Here is a 15,214-nt window from a genome sequence, read left to right as displayed (position 1 = left end):
GGGGAGCAGTTTGTGTGTCAGACCCTCAGAGGGGGCTTTGTCACAGAACAACTTTTCTCTAAATTGTGAATTGAAATGCTTTCAAGAATTAACTTCTTGTTTAATGGTTTCCCTTGTACAGTCAGAACCACAGGGTGAGCAAAACTCATGGAAATAAGCAGATTTATTTCTGATATAATCCCTGTATTTATTACACTGCAAGTTGGGGACACTCAGTGGAACTATTACCATGCCATACATGTTAAAAAAATCTGTCCTTGTTGTATCAGACAGAACTGAACTGTGGTTATTGCTTTAAAATGGTGCCAGAACAGCACAGCTCAATCTGCCCCTCACCCAGGCAGTGTGACTCTGATTGGCACAGACAGAATTAAACCTTAGAGCAAACACTAAATCAGGGGATGGATGGATGGATGGATGGATGGATGGATGGATGGATGGATGGATGGATGGATGGATGGATGATGGATAGATCCATGGATGGATGGATGGATGGATGATGGATAGATCCATGGATGGAGGGATGGAGCAGGATGGAGCTCACTGGCTCAGTAGCCAGAGGATCCTGTACCACTGCCTTCCAGTGCTGTGCCTTCTGGAAATTTCAGACAAGGCAATGGAGTTTGGCTGCTGGAATTGCTTCCCCACAGAGCAGTAAGACCTGCCATTAATTGTTTTCCTGCTTGTGTTCAGAAGAGAACCCAACAGAGCTCCTGCTGTTGTGCCCAGGGTTATGTGTGCCACACGGGCTGGCAGGTCCCTGTCATCCTTTTGCCCCTGCAGCACAGGCTGTGGGATGCTGATCCTGCCCTTGCTCTTGGGGATTCCATCCCACATCCCACTGGAGCGGCTGCCAAAGCCAAAGAGGACAGTGGCTGTTGGCCAGGCTGCCATAAGAGCAGCTGGCTCTGCTCCTCCTGGCTGTAGGGCCTCTCTCCCTGTGGGCAGGACAGCACTGGTGGTGTCCTCAGCATGGGGATCCAGAGCTCTCCAGCACAGACACATCCTCCTTCCACCTAAATTTGGGTTTGCATAAGCTCAGCTGCCAGCCCTGCTGCTGTCCCGCCTCCAGAATTCATCCAGCATCTCTGGATGGGCTTAAATATTTTAGAGTTCAGCTGCAGCTCGAGGGTGCAGGGCAGGTTTCCTGCTCCAGTGTGGAGGCTGAGGAGTGCTGCAGTATCCATATTTTATGAGTGATGGGTCTGGTGAGGACAGTTGGGATGAGGGAATGAGTCGAGGGTCCAGTGCAGCCTCTGCAGAGCCTGGGCCAGGAGGGGAGTTTTGAGGACTTGGTCACCTTCAGCTTCCACCCCTTGTGTGTTCTGGGGGCTGTGGCTGATGGTACAGTGCAAGGGTGCACTTGTACTTAAGGGAGGACTGCTCTGAGAGGGCTGCAGTGACATAAACCCTCTCTTGCTAAAAAACATTTATTGGAGTTAAATTCAGGGACATGAGCTGTTGAGCTGGGGTCCCATGAGGCTACACACACATCCCATCAAAGGGATTTCTAATGAAATTACTTTCTTTGATTTTAAAAGATTAAACGGACAGAGGTTAAATTTAGTTTGGATATACTGGAGGATTCCTTCCCTGTGAGGGAGGTGAGGCCCTGGCACAGGTGCCCAGAGCAGCAGTGGCTGCCATGGATCCCTGGCAGGATCCAGGTTGGACACTGGGGCTGGGAGCACCTGGGTGGATAGATGGATGGATAATGGATGGATGGATGGATGGATGGATGGATGGATGGATGGATGGATGGATGGATGGATAATGGATGGATGGATGGATGGATGGATGGATGGATGGATGGATGGATGGATGATGGATGGATGATGGATGGATGGATGGATGGATGATGGATGGATGGATGATGGATGGTGGATGGATGGATGATGGATGGATGGATGATGGATGGATGGATGGATGGATGGATGATGGATGGATGATGGATGGATGGACGGATGGATGATGGATGGATGGATGGATAGATGGATGGATGGATGGATGATGGATGGATGGATGGATGGATGGATGGATGGATGATGGATGGAGGGAAGGATGGATGATGGATGGATGGATGGATGATGGATGGATGGATGATGGATGGATGGATGGATGGGTGATGGATGGATGATGGATGGATGGATGATGGATGGACGGAGGGATGGATGGATGGATGGATGGATGGATGGATGATGGATGGATGGATGGATGATGGATGAATGATGGATGGATGGATGGATGGATGGATGGATGGATGGATGGATGATGGATGGATGATGGATGGATGATGGATGGATGGATGATGGATGGATGGATGATGGATGGATGGATGATGGATGGATGGATGGATGGGTGATGGATGGATGATGGATGGATGGATGATGGATGGACGGAGGGATGGATGGATGGATGGATGGATGGATGGATGATGGATGGATGGATGGATGGATGATGGATGGAGGGAAGGATGGATGATGGATGGATGGTTGGATGGATGGATGCATGGATGGATGCATGATGGAGGGATGGATGGATGGATGGATGGATGGATGGATGGATGGATGGATGATGGAGGGATGGATGGATGGATGGATGGATGATGGATGGACGGAGGGATGGATGGATGGTGGATGGATGGATGAATGGATGGATGATGGATGCATGATGGATGCATGATGGAGGGATGGATGGTGGAAGGTGGCCGGGGTGGCACTGGGTTGGATTTGGGGTCCCTTCTTACCCAGTCCAGTCTGGGATGCTGTGACTCTGTGATCCATCTCTGCTACATTTAATATTGGAGATGCTTCTTGAACTTCCACATCCTGAATTTAATTAAAGATTTCAACAATATTTTCTGCATTTCTTCCTCCTCAAGCTTCCTGCTTCGTCACTAGTGTCCCCTGTGGACTCCTGCTTCATCAGATGTTGGTAGCCATCATCTCATAGACCTGGGAGGACTCAGCTGGCTTAGAATAGCAGTGATGAGTCTCTTCCTGGAAACAGTGTATGTCTGCTGGCTGGATTTTATTTCTGATTACTAAAGGCTTTTACATCCCTGTGAGAGTTCCTTAATTGTGTTTAAGCTGGGCTTGCTCAGCAGACCTGGACACTGAAGGGCCAGAACATGCAGAACCTGCATAAAACCATGGATGTTTTCCCAGGGACAGGGGTGAGCTCAGGCTGATCAACCCCAAACCTCCTGTTGTGCTGAGCAGAACTGCTTGTCAGCTTTTAGTGTTGAATGGAAACGGCAAAGGCACCCCAAACTTTGTTCTCAGCCTTGTATTTGCCATTGAGGGCCTGGAGTGTGCAGAGAAGGGCAGGGGCTGCAGAATCCTGCATGGTCAGGATGTGGAGCTGGGCGAGGAGCTGAGAGTAGCAGTGAATAATAGCCAGTTTGGATATTTCACCTGAAATTCAGATTTCTTCAGAGGAGAAATGAAGACTTCCTTTGAGCTCAATCACTTAATTTTGTATAACTCTTTATTCCTTTTATATCTTTTAAAATAAAACTGCAGAAGAGTCTTTATTGTGCTAAAAAGTACTGGCATGGCCAGTATTGAAAACACTCTAGAAGAGGCAATTTTACGTGTTGTCAACAAATGAATGGAGGCAATTAATTCAGTGTCCTGTTCCAGCCAACTTTACAAACCTGGTTGGAATTAATTTGTCTAAAATTAATTTTCACGTAGCTTTACAAAGGTGCTTCTGTTCACTTTGGGGATTTCAGCAGTCCCAGGCGAGCCCTGAACACGGTACAGCCTCAATCTTTCATGAGGCACCGAAACCCAGCCATTTATCATTCCTAACATATGCTGCAGAAACATTAAGTAACATCCAGCAGCTGTTTATTGCTAACATTATGCTACTAAAAACATGTGCTATAAAGGCTTTCTAATTTTTTTTTTGCATAAATCAATTATAGTTCCTTGAAATAAAATTTTCTTATTGGTAGAAATAAGGAAAAAAGCAAGAACCCAAGAAGTGCAGTGGTGGGAGTGCTGCTGTGGGGCAGAGCTGCTGGTGCTGCTGTGGCACTGCCTGCAGCTGTGTCTGGGGACAGCCTGGCTGTGACCGTGCTCACAGGGGTCTGAGATGAGGCAGGAGATGAGGGTCTATGTTTCACAAGGATGATTTATTATTTTACGATATATATTACATTGAAACTATACTAAAAGGGTAGAAGAAAGGAGCAGCACGCTAGCTAAGAATAGAATGGCAAAGAATGATAACAAAGGTGTGCAGTGGCTGCTCCTGGGAACAGGTGAAGGAAGGTGTGTCCAGGTGTGCAGTGGTTGCTCCCAGGAGCAGGTGAAGGAAGGTGTGTCCAGGTGTGCAGTGGCTGTTCCTGGGAGCAGGTGAAGGAAGGTGTGTCCAGGTGTGCAGTGGTTGCTGTGCACAGGTGAAGGAAGGTGTGTCCAGGTGTGCAGTGGCTGCTGTGCACAGTGAGAGAAGGTGTGTCCAGGTGTGCAGTGGCTGCTCCTGGGAACAGGTGAAGGAAGGTGTGTCCAGGTGTGCAGTGGCTGCTCCTGGGAACAGGTGAAGGAAGTGTGTCCAGGTGTGCAGTGGCTGCCCTGCTCACCCTCCTGTGTGTGTGTGACCACATCTCCTGTGCTTTGGGACCACTGTGAACTCATTTCGTGCTCGTTAACCCGCCCCAGCCAGGGCCCAGCTGGTTAATGAGTGCCCTGCTGGCCTCCCTGGCTGCTGTTGCACAGTTACACATGTTTTTCTAACAGAAATAGCACTGGTCAGGGTCATGGAGCACAAGGGATGAGGTGCTGGGCTTCCTTCTCCAGTGCCTCCTGAGCTCGCTGATGGAGATCAGGTGAATGCAACCTGCTCACACTCTTTGGAAGGGCTCCTGGCCAATGCAAAGGGTATTTTTTTTGCTGTTTAGGAATGGTTTCTGGCCAATGCAAACATTTCTGTATTGCATATCCATTACCCAGTCTTCCTAGGTAGTTGCTTTGCATGGTGCATTTGATTCCTTACAGAGTTGCAGGGACTCATTTTTAATTATACAAAAAGTCTCTGTTTTTACACGACTTTAGAGTTGCTTCCTAATAGTAGGTTTGAGTCTGTGGTTCCTAAAGGGGCTCATTATAGCACTGGGCTGGCATTGTACCTTTAATTTCTTCCATTATCTACTAGCATTCTCTGGATTCCTGGGTATTGAATGCTCACTCGAGGTTCCTGACAGCCATGTTACACTGTATTTCCATTTCCCTCACCTGTGTAATCTTCTCTGTGCCTATGAATAGGCAAAGCAGATTGGCCCGAGATGCTGGAGACCAAGGCTGCTGCTTGTGCTTTCTGCAGGGACAGCAGGGAAAGCAGTGGTGTCCTGCCCTGCATGGGCCTCTGGCTGGATGCCCTGTGTTCCAGGGGTTTCAGGCTGGGGAGGGTCTGCTGACATCTCCCCCAAGGCCCTGTGCTCCCTCTCTCCATCAATAGCTCTGTGTTTGAGCACAAACCCCACCTTTGATCTTCCCCCCCTTCCAGTTCACCCAGGCCGATCCTCCGGTGTGAGAGCTTTCCAAACGAGTCCTCCCAGCCCTCCCTTGTCTTGCCCCTCTCCCTGCTGCTCCTGGCAGCTCATCCCATCCCTGGGGATGCTCTCTGTGCTGCTGCTGCTGCCCGTGTGGCTCTGCCTCCTTCCCTTCTGGGCCTGATCCCTGCCCAGGCCCCGGAGCTCCAGAGCTGCCCAGATCCCATCTCTTCATCCTGCTGGGCTCCTGTCCTGTCCCCTTGCCCTGCCTGCCATGCCCCGTGCAGGTGCCCATTCCCATGTCCTGATGCCCCCTCTGTCCCTGCCCAGGCCCCCAGAGCTCCAGAGCTGCCCAGATCCCATCTCTTCATCCTGCTGGGCTCCTCTCCTGTCCCCTTGCCCTGCCTGCCCAGGCCCCCGTGCAGGTGCCCATTCCCATGTCCTGATGCCCCCTCTGTCCCTGCCTAGGTGGCATCACCTCCCCTGTCACCCTGTGAGTGGTGGCTTTGCAGCTAAGCTGAGCCTCTCCTTCCTGCCAGATCAAACTCAGCATTTGTGGCAGCAAACTTGGGGTTTCTGTGGGCACAATTTAATGTTTCCACATCAGTTAGTGGGGTGCTTCTTCCAAGCTACATTGCAGAAGACATTGAGTAGAGAAATGCTATTTATTATGCCAATGTCTAGAAATACATTAATAGAAAGTGGATCATGTCATACTACCCTGACACATTTGCTGTTACAAGATTTAAAAATTATTTCTTAGGCCTTTAGTGTTGAAGAGAATAATTCTTGGAGTTAAATGTTCCTGTTGGTATTAATGATGCTGGAAAACATGCAGCTGAGAAGTAAAAGGTTGACTTGAACCTTAACATGTGATTTATTTTGCTGGCTTCCCCAGATTTGAGGGTGTTGTAGAGCAGGTTTGCTAACTGCATCCTACTATATTGTTCTCCTGCTGCTGGAGATTAATACCAGGTCCTGATGTTGGACACTCTCTGGGAGTCCACTGTGTCTCTGAAGTATTACTTTTGGGTATCTTGCAAATGAATGCAGAATAAATAGCAAAATGTAATGAAAACATTAATAATTTTAAAATAGTGAAGAGCCCTTTTTTTGTTTTTTGCATCCCTCATCCTTCTGTGCAATGAATTTTTGCAGGGAAATTGGGAAATGTACTCCTCATTCTCTGTTTCACAAGTGGAAGCTGTGTATCCAGCCGGCTTTGTCCCACAGTACATCTTGTGATTACAATGAGATCTTAATTACAGGCATGTCAGAGCAGCACCTGGCACTCTGTTGTGCAGTGGGCAGGGCTGGGCTGCGTGAGGTTTGGGGAGGTCCTGTGGGCACGTGGAGCCCTGCCATCCATCCCTGCCATCCATCCCTGCCATCCATCCCTGCCATCCATCCCTGCTCCCTGCCACCCCTGCCATCCCTGCCATCCATCCCTGCCACCCCTGCCGTCCCGCTCGTCACGCATTCCTGGAACTGGAGAACAGAGCCACAGCAAAGCCAGGCTATGGTATTTATTTTATTTGTGATTCATGGTTTGTCACTGGTGCCAGGCAGAGCCGGGAAGCGGCACATGGCAAATGCCAGCGTCTCCTGTCCCGTGGTTCCCCTCCCTGCCGAGGTGCCACGGAGATGAGGAGCTGCTGGAGCAGTGAGTGTCCTGTTCCTGTGGGGAGCTGAGGGAGCACCCTGGGCACTGCACACTGCACAGGCCATGGGCTGGCTCTGGGGGGCAAGTCAGCTCCTCCTGTTTGCACATTGCAGGTGTGGATGGGATGGGATGGGATGGGGTGGGATGGGGTGGGATGGGGTGGGATGGGGTGGAACAGAAGAACAGAATATTTTCAGTTGTAAGGCTCCTACTAGTCCCACTCACCTAGACTGACCTAGTCCCTGGGTTTGGTGCTTCAGGAGTGCCCAAAGCTGAAGCATGCCATTAAGGGCATTGTGCAAGTGCCTTCTGAGCCCTGCCGGGCTTGGATGGTGACCATGGCCGCAGGAGGCCTGTTCCAGGCTTGAGCAGCCTCTGTACAGAAATGGTTCCTGAAGCCCCGGGTTTCCAGGTCCCTGTGAGTGACTCTGGCCCCTCGTGAAGCCAGGGCTGTTTCTGCCCCTCCAGCCTGCGGCTGCTGGAGCTGTGCAGAAGCAGAGCAGGGCCTGGCAGAGCAGCAGCTGTCCCCTGCTGCTCCTGCCACCCGAGCCCCCGCTGTGTCTGTGGCTCAGGCTCGTAGCAGCGCCCCAGAGTCAGCCAGCCCTGCTGCCCGTGGGTGAGTGACAGCTTTCTCCTGTCAGCCCCGGGAGCAGAGCCTCTGGAGCATACGCACTTGTTCCAGGCAGGTTCACATTTCTATTTTAGGGATAATCACAAATGCCGTAGTGATAAGTTAACATTCTTAGTAATCCACTGTGCTGTGCACAGAAAGCAGCACACTGCTACTATGATTTTCTTCTTCACACGCTGAGATTGCTTTTGCTTTATCGGGATCGTGTAATCATAGAATTGTTTACCTACACAGAATTATCAGATTGCCTCCTGAATGCTGCAGAAAATACTGGAACTGGGAAGCCAGGCAGTGCATCATCCCAACTTCCCATCAGCAGAACTCTGTATTAATTTATTAAAAGTGACATCTCTTCTGATAGGTTCAAGGGCCTGGTGAATATTCATTTCTAGGTTTGTTTCCTGCCTGCTGACTCGAGCAGGCTTCCCAGATCAGTTGTAGTCATGGATACATGGAAATGACACTTTGGGGTTTGTTTTCCCAGAGGCAATGCCTTTTTACACAATATTCCAAACATTATAACAAAGAATTACCAAAAGCTCTCCTCCTGGAGTGACGGCAGATCCTGAGCACTTGCATGTGGTTTAATTGTCAAGAAAAGCCCCCCTTCCAAGGGGCTCCCTGTGAATGGGCATCCTTTTGGTGACAGGAGGTCAGCCAGTGGACTTGGCTGCACTGGAAAACATTTGATCTGTTGCTCCAAATGCTTCGGCCAGAACATTTCAGACAGAATACTTACGAAGCTGAAGCTGCAGTTTTGCATTGCTCACTGCGTCCCCTCTAGTGGGGTGATAGGAAAATCCTCAATAAAATCACTGCTGAAACAAAAGGCCCACAGAGGAGGAAGGTGATGAGGAGGTGACACAGCACCCGAGGAGCTGAGCCCTTCCCTGGAGATGTGGGAGGCTGTCAGAAGGTTGTGGGGATACTGGTGTCCCCGTGGGCTCTGTTGTGGGGTCTCTGGAGAGATCTCGAGCAGATCACAGAGTCATTGAGGGTGGAATAAAATCCTTATCCAAGATCAAGGAGTGCAGCCTTTGACTGATCACCACACAGTCAGCTAAACCAACTAAACCAGCTAAACATGGAGCAGTCGTGGTGCTTCTGCCCTTCAGCATCCCGAGGGAGGGAACTGGGAGTGCAGGGACACACGGAGTACGAGCTGGCCCAGATTCTGTTCTCAGTTTCATTTGGCAAAGTTTTCTGAGCTCTCCTGCAGAAAACGTCCCACAAAAGTGACAATAACAATATTTTGGATATAAGCCTAGCACAAAAGGGTAATAGGAACTCCATGAGCATGCGTGGGCTCTTGATTCATCCTCACAGATGACAGATGTGCATTTATTTAAGATCTGGGAGTGGGACTCGTAATATTTATAGTGAATTCTTTGTTCCCACTCCTCCTGAGTGATTTTGGTCTCTGTGGCCAGCCAACAGGCTCAGTGCTCATTGTTGACCATCTCATGCTGCAAACCCCAAGCCCATGCCAAGCATTTCTTTTCATCCAGACATGTGGCAAGGAGTGCTGAGGGTCCCATGCATGGGAAGGGTCTCATGGTACAGCTGGCAAGGGCTGACAGCTGTATCTGAGCAGGTGGGCTCAGTCCATCAGCAAGCTCCTCCTCACCTTGTCTTCTTTATTTAACACTGATATTAAATTAAATCACAGCAGTGCTTTGGTATAAAAATAATTTTGTTTCAGCAGCAGCTGATGGAGTCAGTGGCTGAGTGTTACAGCTGCACGATCATCTCTTGTCATTGCTCCTCACTGCTCCACGCTGGCTCTGGAAAAAGCCATGGATGTCTTCCAGATGGGTGTGCCCGTGAAGGGAGAGGAGGGCTGGCCCTGTCCTCTGATGCTGCCCTTTGGCAGCAGCAACTGCAGCACAGCCAGCGCTGGCTGAGCACAGGGGGCACGGCAGTGTTTGTGGGGCAGTGGGGCAGTGTTTGTGGGGCAGTGAGCAGTGTTTGTGGGGCAATGGGCAGTGTTTGTGGGGCTGGGGCAGTGCTTGTGGGGCTGGGGCAGTGTTTGTGGGGCAATGGGCAGAGGCAGTGGGCAGTGTTTGTGGGGCTGGGGCAGTGTTTGTGGGGCAATGGGCAGAGGCAGTGGGCAGTGTTTGTGGGGCAGGGGCAGTGTTTGTGGGGCTGGGGCAGTGTTTGTGGGGCAATGGGCAGTGTTTGTGGGGCAGGGGCAGTGTTTGTGGGGCAATGGGCAGTGTTTGTGGGGCAATGGGCAGTGTTTGTGGGGCAGTGGGGCAGTGTTTGTGGGGCAGTGGGCAGTGTTTGTGGGGCAATGGGCAGTGTTTGTGGGGCAGTGGGCAGTGTTTGTGGGGCAGTGGGCAGTGTTTGTGGGGCTGGGGCAGTGTTTGTGGGGCAGTGGGCAGTGTTTGTGGGGCAGTGGGGCAGTGTTTGTGGGGCAGTGGGCAGTGTTTGTGGGGCAATGGGCAGTGTTTGTGGGGCTGGGGCAGTGTTTGTGGGGCAGGGGCAGTGTTTGTGGGGCAATGGGCAGAGGCAGTGGGCAGTGTTTGTGGGGCAATGGGCAGTGTTTGTGGGGCAGGGGCAGTGTTTGTGGGGCTGGGGCAGTGTTTGTGGGGCAATGGGCAGTGTTTGTGGGGCAGTGGGGCAGTGTTTGTGGGGCAATGGGCAGTGTTTGTGGGGCAGAGGCAGTGTTTGTGGGGCAATGGGCAGTGTTTGTGGGGCAGAGGCAGTGTTTGTGGGGCAATGGGCAGTGTTTGTGGGGCAGTGGGGCAGTGTTTGTGGGGCAATGGGCAGTGTTTGTGGGGCAGGGGCAGTGTTTGTGGGGCTGGGGCAGTGTTTGTGGGGCTGGGGCAGTGTTTGTGGGGCTGGGGCAGTGTTTGTGGGGCAATGGGCAGAGGCAGTGGGCAGTGTTTGTGGGGCAGGGGCAGTGTTTGTGGGGCAATGGGCAGTGTTTGTGGGGCAGTGGGCAGTGTTTGTGGGGCAGGGGCAGTGTTTGTGGGGCTGGGGCAGTGTTTGTGGGGCAGTGGGCAGTGTTTGTGGGGCTGGAGCAGTGTTTGTGGGGCAATGGGCAGTGTTGTGGGGCAATGGGCAGCATTTGTGGGGCAGAGGCAGTGTTTGTGGGGCAGTGGGCAGTGTTTGTGGGGCAGAGGCAGTGTTTGTGGGGCAATGGGCAGTGTTTGTGGGGCAGTGGGCAGAGGCAGTGGGCAGTGTTTGTGGGGCAGGGGCAGTGTTTGTGGGGCAATGGGCAGCATTTGTGGGGCAATGGGCAGTGTTTGTGGGGCAATGGGCAGTGTTTGTGGGGCTGGGGCAGTGTTTGTGGGGCAGTAGTCAGTGTCTGTGGAGTGAGGGCAGTGGGGCAGTGGGCAGTGGGCAGGGCACAGCGTGGGGCAGGGTCTCACCATGCTCGCCACTCAGCCACTCTCAGTTTGCCCCTGAGCTCTGTGAAGCTCCCCCAGATCCACACAGGTTAAAGCTGTATTTTACTTTGTGCTAAACCACTATTTAGTAACCTCATGCAACCCTCTGCCAGCTCGTGAAGAGACTTGAAAGGAAAGCAGCTGCTGTCCTGCAGCTTCCCCAGAGGAAAACTTTTAATAAAAGCTTGGCCAACGCTCTGTAGTTGTCTCCCTGCCTTCTTTAAAATGCAAGCTTATGTGTAGTAAAGCATTTACAAATGTAAATTCTTTTTTCTTTACCTTGTAGTGAACTTTGACCACTTCCAGATTCTCCGGGCCATTGGGAAGGGAAGCTTTGGCAAGGTAGGCTGGAGCTCTCAGTCTTGCATGGTTTATCAGGTGTCTGCTGTTATGTACTTGTGGTTTATTGGAACAGTAATGGGGCCGAAATTGGCTTATTTTTGTATTTTTTATGATGGCTGCTTAGTCAACACAGGAAAAATTGTTCAGGAAAATACCTTGTTGCCATTTGGCTTTGCTGTAATTCTTGGCACCTTGGTGCAACAGATGTGTTGTAAGTTACCAGCACAATTGTGGCCATTTTACAGCAAGCATTCTCTGTGTTTTCAGTGGGGATGTCTGGGTTGTGGCGGGGCAGTGAGGCAGGAAGGTGCTGGAAGTTGTCCTTGATGCTTGACTGAGCTGGCACACGGGTCAGGAGGGTTCTGTGAAGTTCTGGGCTGTTTTCCCAATCAGAAATCCGTTATGCTGAAGAGGTTTTGTTGTTTATTTTTAACTGGCTTTTCTTGCCAAGCATGTGGGAGGATGTGGGAGGTGATGATCAAAAAGCTGTGTATCTCTGGAGTCGGTTACTGTTGGTTTCCCAGTGTCAGTCCTTTCCATTCCCTGTTCCTCTGGCTGGCCCTCTGTCCCTGTGCAGGTGGCTCTGGCGTTTGCCCCTGCCTGGCAGTGCCAGTGCGGTGCCCGTGGGATGTCACACGAGCACAGGGCTGCGCTGGGAGCTCTGCAGTGCTCCTGTCCCTGTGCTCTGCTGCCAGCCAGCAGCACGGGTGCCCCTGTGCAGCCTCACCCGCCTGTGTGTGGTGGGTGCGAGCTGGGAGCGCAGTGCCAGCGCTGAGCCCAACACTGCTGGCTCAGCAGAGTCACCTGCCCAGTGACTCGTGTGTGGGTGGGGCTGTGTGCCAGCCCTGGGGCTTTGGGGGCAGACGTGGCCATGGAAGTAGTGTGAAACGTGCAGTGTCAGAGCTGTGGAAGGGCCCAGCCCAGCTCACTGGGTGGCACAGGTGTCCCCATGCCCTGGGACATTAACAGGACAGCTGAGTGCTGGGGCAAACCCTCTGGTCAGGTCATCTTGGCTGGTTTCTCCCATCACACTTTGATAAAAGCTGATGCCACGATGGTGAGAACATGCAGATCTGGCTCTGGAGATGACCCACACTGTCCTTTGCCTTCTCCCTCTGTGGTACAGCCTGATGAGGTCTTGTTCCACTGGGCCATGGCCTGGGGAGCAGCCTGACCTTGGATACTTGGATGATTGGATGGCTGGAAGATGGAAACTTTGCAAAAGCAGAACTTTCCCAGGAGATCTGAGACCTGTTTGGTCAGAAGAACCCAAATATTTATCAATCACCAAAATCTCTTTTTGAATACTTGATGTGTATTAAGCAGTTTTGGTGCTATGTAACAGTGGCAGCACAAAATGAGCCGTGGTCTGTATGGGGAGGGTCCTGCTGTTCTGAGAGGGGGACACTCGGTCCCAGTGCTGCCATCAGTGCTTGTTTCTAGAGAAGATGTTCCCATACAGCCTCAGCTCCCTGATGAACACCAGGAGATCCATTACCCTGCTCTGGCACAGCCCACCCACGTGAATTCCTGCTGGGCTTCCATCAGAGTCTGCCTGGGACTTCTGGGGTAATGGAAATGGATTGCCAGCCGTGTGCAAGTCACTGTGACGGTTTGAGGGGGTGGTTTGAAACACTCACCCCTCTTTGCAGCCACATCCCTCGAGCAAGGAGAGGGGAAAGCGTGCAGCAGAGCTCTGTCACATTGCTGGGCTTCTGTTGAATGATGGTGAATGATTAAATACCAGCTCAGCCCTTGTGCTGTGAGGATAAGGCAAACAGCGGAAGAAAGTCTCCCCAGACACTCCTGGTGAGAACAGGAACACTCAAGGTCTTGTGTCTTCAGCTCACAATCAAAGACCAAACACTAACTCCAAACCTCAGTGAAAACGAGCAGCTTGTTTTGAGCCAATAGGAGAAGATTCATACTTCACATATAAACTTTCCAGACAAGGAGGTTTTATTCTGTTAAGGAGCAGCACCTGGAAAATTAATTCTGCTCAGAATACGAAACAGAGAAAAACCAGTTCTTGTCCCAGGAGAGGAGTGCCTTGGCTCTGCAGAGAGCTGCTCCCTGTGGCTGCTCCCTGCAGCTGCTCGCTCTGTGCTCTGTGTTGCAGGAAGGTTAAGTCTAGCACAGAGCACTCTATCAGGCAGCAGAACTGTACACACACTTTCAACAAAATGCTGACATGATTCATCTGTCATCTTTCTGGATGACTTTGTCAATATGCTGAATTTCCTCTGACACTGAGAAAAGCATTTGCGTTTACCAAGTCATTTACAACTCACATTTAATCACAGAAAACATAAAACTACCTACCTGGCAAGTGTTACTAAAAGTTTAGGAATGACTTGGTTTGCCTGATTAAGCCACTCTCTGGCCCCGTTCAGGAAGATATTTAGGAGCCAGTGTGCAAGCAGACCCTGGGTGTGTGGGTGACCTGTGGGAGCTGTGGCACTGTGTGATCCCATGGTGACAGGACCTGGGGCCAGTGCCTGGGCTGGCCTTGGGCACAGCATTTCCTTCCACAGTCACTTTGTCCACCTCTCAGGACAGATGGTGACATCCTCAGTGTGGGAACTGGAGGAAAGGAAGAGAAAAGGAGCTCAGAAATCCCTTTTGAAGAGCCTGAGAGCCCCAGAGCTGTGGTTCTGGCATATCTGCAATAAATGGCCAATTTCTGTTTCTTAGAGATGGGTTTAATCAGCTTTAAGATACAGTTAATCAAATGAAGGTCAGGTTCAATTCCATGTTTGCACCAATTAGCAAGTGTGGAATATTTTCCACACATAGTAGAGGTGATATTATTTGATTTTCAGTGATTTAATATCAGCGTAGTGTTCCTCCTGCAGCACAGGCTCCTTTCCAAGCAGCAGCAGCAGCAGTTGCCCAGGTTTTGGCTGCTCAGATGCCATTTCCCAAGGAGCAGCAGCCAGGAGGGGGTTTCTGGAATGGGGTGCAGTTTGTGGCCCTGTTTTCATGGGAAATATGCTCTGAGGTTCATTGTGCTTCTCGAGAGCCAGCATGAGACCAGAGGTGTCCCAGGGCAGGGATGGCATTGCAGGACCGGGAGCTCTGCCTGGTTTGGTTGGGCTCTTGTGGCTTCAGTCCCCGTGAGGCAGCTGGGGCTGTTTGCTCCTGACCTCTTCCTCCCACCTGGCTTCCCCCGTGGTTCTGCAGCCCCAGCTGCCTTTTCCAAGGGGCTGTGGGAATTCATTATTTACACTTCACTGCTGAGAAGAAATAAGAACACGTCTGAAGTTTTTCAGCGTGGATTTGTGCCTTTGTGTGCCGTTGGAAATAGGGGATTAAACCAGGGCTGGGGCTGGAATGGGCAGCAGCAGGAAATGGAATCTTCCAGAGGGAACCAGTATGCTGGGGTGGGAGCCTGTGGGGGCCTGGATTTCATTTGCTCCAGAGGAGCTGGGGCCCTGGTCCCTGTGCCCAGCTCCCCTGACCCTCCCAGCGAGGGCTGGCTGTGTCTGGGTTTCTTTGTACAAGTGCTTCAACTTCATGATTTTGTTGCTTTAATAATTCACACAGCCTGGAGCTGGGTATAGAAAGGCTTTAATCCATTTTCTAAAGGTCACAGATGCCCACCCAGTAGCTGCACCATAAATAAAATTCCCTTCAAGTCTATTCTCAACTGAATCCCTCTTTGACATCAACACTGGCTTGATCCA

The 15,214-nt window shown here is 51.2% G+C and overlaps 1 protein-coding gene across 1 annotated transcript in view; it reads left to right on the top strand.

Annotated features, from left to right (window-relative positions):
• STK32C (serine/threonine kinase 32C) overlaps positions 1–15,214 on the top strand; it is a 70,510-nt gene that overhangs the window by 30,192 nt on the left and 25,104 nt on the right. Inside the window, exon 2 of the mRNA XM_058029427.1 lies at positions 11,473–11,528. Within this exon, the coding sequence (XP_057885410.1) occupies positions 11,473–11,528 (56 nt within the window). The remainder of the gene's footprint in view (positions 1–11,472; positions 11,529–15,214) is intronic.

The sequence above is a fragment of the Melospiza georgiana genome, chromosome 8 (genome assembly GCF_028018845.1).
Source record: "Melospiza georgiana isolate bMelGeo1 chromosome 8, bMelGeo1.pri, whole genome shotgun sequence".
Classification (NCBI taxonomy): domain Eukaryota; kingdom Metazoa; phylum Chordata; class Aves; order Passeriformes; family Passerellidae; genus Melospiza; species Melospiza georgiana.
Note: the sequence above shows the minus strand (reverse complement) of the source record. Positions and strands in the feature narration are given on the sequence as shown.